Genomic DNA, 3,694 nt, shown 5'->3' with positions numbered 1-3,694 from the left:
TTTTTTTTTTTTTTAATTCGATGTATAAAGTGTTACATATTAATGACTCTTAACGTAGATGGATTTTGTATCACTGCTTGCCTTGTTCTCCTATATTTTTTCTAGCCCACTTTGTTGGACATATTAGCATAACATTATGTTTTATTTACTGCAGTATTAATCAATGAAGATCTACCTTAGGATCATGATAGAAGTTTTCGCAATTGTTAGGACCTTACATCCGAAAAATATTCCATATGAAGTGGCAGAATGTGTGCCAACTGCCCAGTGCCCCTGCTATAAGCTGATTTTAATATATTCTACAAATTTTCGAATGTCGCTATTTGATCAATTAGACATGTCGTTTCAAAGAGTTCAGGTTAAACTACGCAATATATTTTCCATCATGGAAAATCGTCAGCTTCGGAAGCTGTATGACTACCTCAAAAGTAAACTGGCTAACTGACCGAAATGGTTCACCAACTTTACACAAAATTTCCGTAACTCAACTTTTGCCTATGTTCAATTGGATCCTGAATTAAATTACAAGATTCATTTTAGGTCCTAAATAATGTAGAACGTCTATCAAATAACAAAGCTGGGTCTGAGTAAAATTTTTTTATTAAAATTATTAATTTATCGCTTAGTTGACGCACCTTTTTCTTTTTTCTTTTCTTTTTTCTTTTTTTAAATTCTTTTGTAATTCTTTGTGTTACAAAATTTTAATCTAAATAATGGAATGGTTATTTTGTCCGTTTTTAATCTTTGAATATTGTTGAAATATGGAGCACAAATAATGTACAGTCAACAACAACATATTGATAATCAACGAGAAGATAGTTATCAGGAGAAGCATGATGGTGAAGGGTAGAAATGTCATTGAAGGCCATTCTGTTAATTTTGTTACTTAGCATTCTTTTCTTTTCCCTTTTCTGTTAGATTCTTTTGTATAGCATCTTCTTTGTGAAAGTATTCTAGAGAGGGGGATGTTGAAATATGGAGCACAAATAATGTACAGTCAACAACAACATATTGATAATCAACGAGAAGATAGTTATCAGGAGAAGCATGATGGTGAAGGGTAGAAATGTCATTGAAGGCCATTCTGTTAATTTTGTTACTTAGCATTCTTTTCTTTTCCCTTTTCTGTTAGATTCTTTTGTATAGCATCTTCTTTGTGAAAGTATTCTAGATCCTTCCCATTCACTGTATATATATGTGTGGAACTGATCTATTGTAATCACTTGAAGACATTTTGAATAAAATCATTCTTCAAGCTTACATCTAGTTCATTCTGCCTTTTTGCAAAGGGAGCAATTTATTCCCTATTTTCTTATAGTGACTGGTGGCAAGGAGTTGAGGGTGGGTGGTGGGTGATAGCTGAAGGGCTACTGGTTTAGTGATTATAGCTCTAATTTTTTGGTTTGGGTGGGTGCAGTGGGATAAAGAAGGAGATTAATAGTTTTTTTCCTTTTCTTTTTATTTTGTTTTAGTTATTTTAACTGTTTCATAGAGTTAAATGGAAAAGTTACCTTTTTACACTTTTAACTCTTGTTTGATCCCCATTAAATTAAATTACATTACATTCCATTTTTCTCTCTCCTATTTTCAACCAAACAATCTTCCATAAAATGATATTATACGTAAATCGAAAATTTTTCCTTCTTTTTCAGCCACTCATTTTTCTAAAAATACTATTCCTCCCATTTTCATTTTCAAATAATGGGAATCAAACAGGGGCTTAAATTGGTCAAAATTGATCAGAATTCAATTTTATTAGTCAACTAATGGCCAAATTGGACGGTTTCCGTCCATTTGGACCTCTACTACGAATTTATGAAAGGTTTGGGATCGCTGTTGTAATTTTCTTTTATGTTTGTGGTTTGTTCTAGCACAATTTGAATGGGCCGGGCTTATATCCTAACTAGAAATCATTTTAAATTGGGACCCGGCCCTCTGCAATCTCCATAAAGAAACCTCAAATTTCAAACTAGCCGTTGTGATTTGTAAACCAAAGCTCGACGCTCTCTTTTTGTGTCTCACTTATGTAAATCTCTCTCTCTGAACTCACCTTCTTCATCACGCTTCTATAAGCTTCGTGCTTTTCACTGTTTCTGTGTGATTTGCAAGGTACTACAAAAATGTTTACAGAAGGTTTAGATGAAAAGGCTTTGAATTGGGTAAAGAAGGTAATGTTTTTCGTTTATACCTTCTTAAGATTCTCAGTAAAGTGCTTATCAGTAGGAAATTAGTACTTTTTCTTTCCATATTCTTGAATATCATGAATATATTTTGGTTGAATTCAATTTATTTTCAGGGATCAGATAGGGAACAAAATGTACCATGGACTGAGAAGCTAGACAATAGATACCCACTACCAAAATCGCCATTAGCTTATAGTTCTAGTGGTTACACATCTGGCCATGGGTTGCCTCCATTGAAATTTCACCCTGGTCTTTTAGGACCCCGCAGCACCATTTCCTTAAGTGTAGGCAGCGATGAGGAGGACTCTGATGATTACAATGATAATGGGAGTGAGAGCGTGGGATCTGGCCCGGATGAAATTTATGGAAATCATTCTGATGAAGAGATGATTGAGAGGCCAGTGATTAAGGGTTTTGATGAAGGGATATTCAATTTGAATTCGAACACAGCTTTGAATCATAGATATGGATCTACGATAAATAGAGGGTTGTTGAAAGAGGATCTTAAACTTGAAGTGCCTGGGAATGTTAGAAGATTTACTGGCGGTGAATGGAGTTTTGGAGCAGTTTCAGATGGAAGTTGCCGGTTGCACGAAAAGATTCAACCTTGCAGTGCATATGTAAGTATCATCTTATCTTTTTCTCGAGCAGAGTCATTTAGAGATTTAGAAAAAAAAAAAAAAAAACTATTATGAAGATTATAGAGAACTGAATACTATTTTTGAACCTTCCTAGTTAATGGAATTGACAATTGTTAAATAATTTCAGGGTACACCTATTGGTAACTTAAATGATATGGCAGAATTAGGAACTCCCAGTGCACCACCTGTTATGGATTTTGGAAGAGAAATGAATGAGTTTGAGGTAAAAAATGAGCAGATAAATAATCAGGTAAATATGGAGAAAGAATCAGAAAATGGTTTGCCTGGTGATGATGTAGTTTTCTCAGGTCAAAGAGGAGTATCTGTAAAATCTGAGGTCGATGAAAGGTATGAAAGTGGGCATGCCATTGGCCTTGTCGTACAATATTTGCATTGGTAGATATATCACACTTTTTTCATTTTAACTTATTGTACTTTGCAGAGAAGATGAAGAAACTCTTGGGGAAAAAGAACCACCTGCCTCTGTCTGGCACGCAAATTCAATGAATCACTCACCATATTATGATGCCAGGTATTATTCTCGACTAATCTAAGCCCCCGTTTGGCCACCATTTTTTGAAATGAAAATGGACGGAATTGTGTTTTTTTGAAAAATGAGTTGTTGAAAAAGAAGGAAAACTTTTCGATTTACATGTAATATTATTTTATGAAAATCGTATGGCTAAAAATAGGAGAGAGAAAAATGAAATGAAATTTAATGGGAGCTAATTACTATGACGCGTCAACCATTTTCAGATATGTAACCTAGCCAAATTGTTAAGGTTTTGTTGAATTCCATTCACATGCATTCAGTAGATTATGTAGTTGACAGGTAACCTTATTGCCAAAACCAAATGCATTGGTTCGTTA

The 3,694-nt window shown here is 34.2% G+C and overlaps 1 protein-coding gene across 1 annotated transcript in view; it reads left to right on the top strand.

Annotated features, from left to right (window-relative positions):
- The first annotated feature begins 1,997 nt into the window (after window positions 1-1,997).
- LOC111395538 overlaps window positions 1,998-3,694 on the top strand; it is a 9,175-nt gene continuing 7,478 nt past the window's right edge. Inside the window, exons 1-5 of the mRNA XM_023021559.1 lie at window positions 1,998-2,026; window positions 2,110-2,168; window positions 2,297-2,803; window positions 2,952-3,172; window positions 3,267-3,356. Coding sequence (XP_022877327.1) covers window positions 2,121-2,168; window positions 2,297-2,803; window positions 2,952-3,172; window positions 3,267-3,356 — 866 coding nt within the window. The 5' untranslated portion in view covers window positions 1,998-2,026; window positions 2,110-2,120. The remainder of the gene's footprint in view (window positions 2,027-2,109; window positions 2,169-2,296; window positions 2,804-2,951; window positions 3,173-3,266; window positions 3,357-3,694) is intronic.

This window comes from Olea europaea, chromosome 6, assembly GCF_002742605.1.
Source record: "Olea europaea var. sylvestris chromosome 6, O_europaea_v1, whole genome shotgun sequence".
Classification (NCBI taxonomy): Eukaryota; Viridiplantae; Streptophyta; class Magnoliopsida; order Lamiales; family Oleaceae; genus Olea; species Olea europaea.
This window is presented reverse-complemented; position numbering and strand designations above follow the sequence as displayed.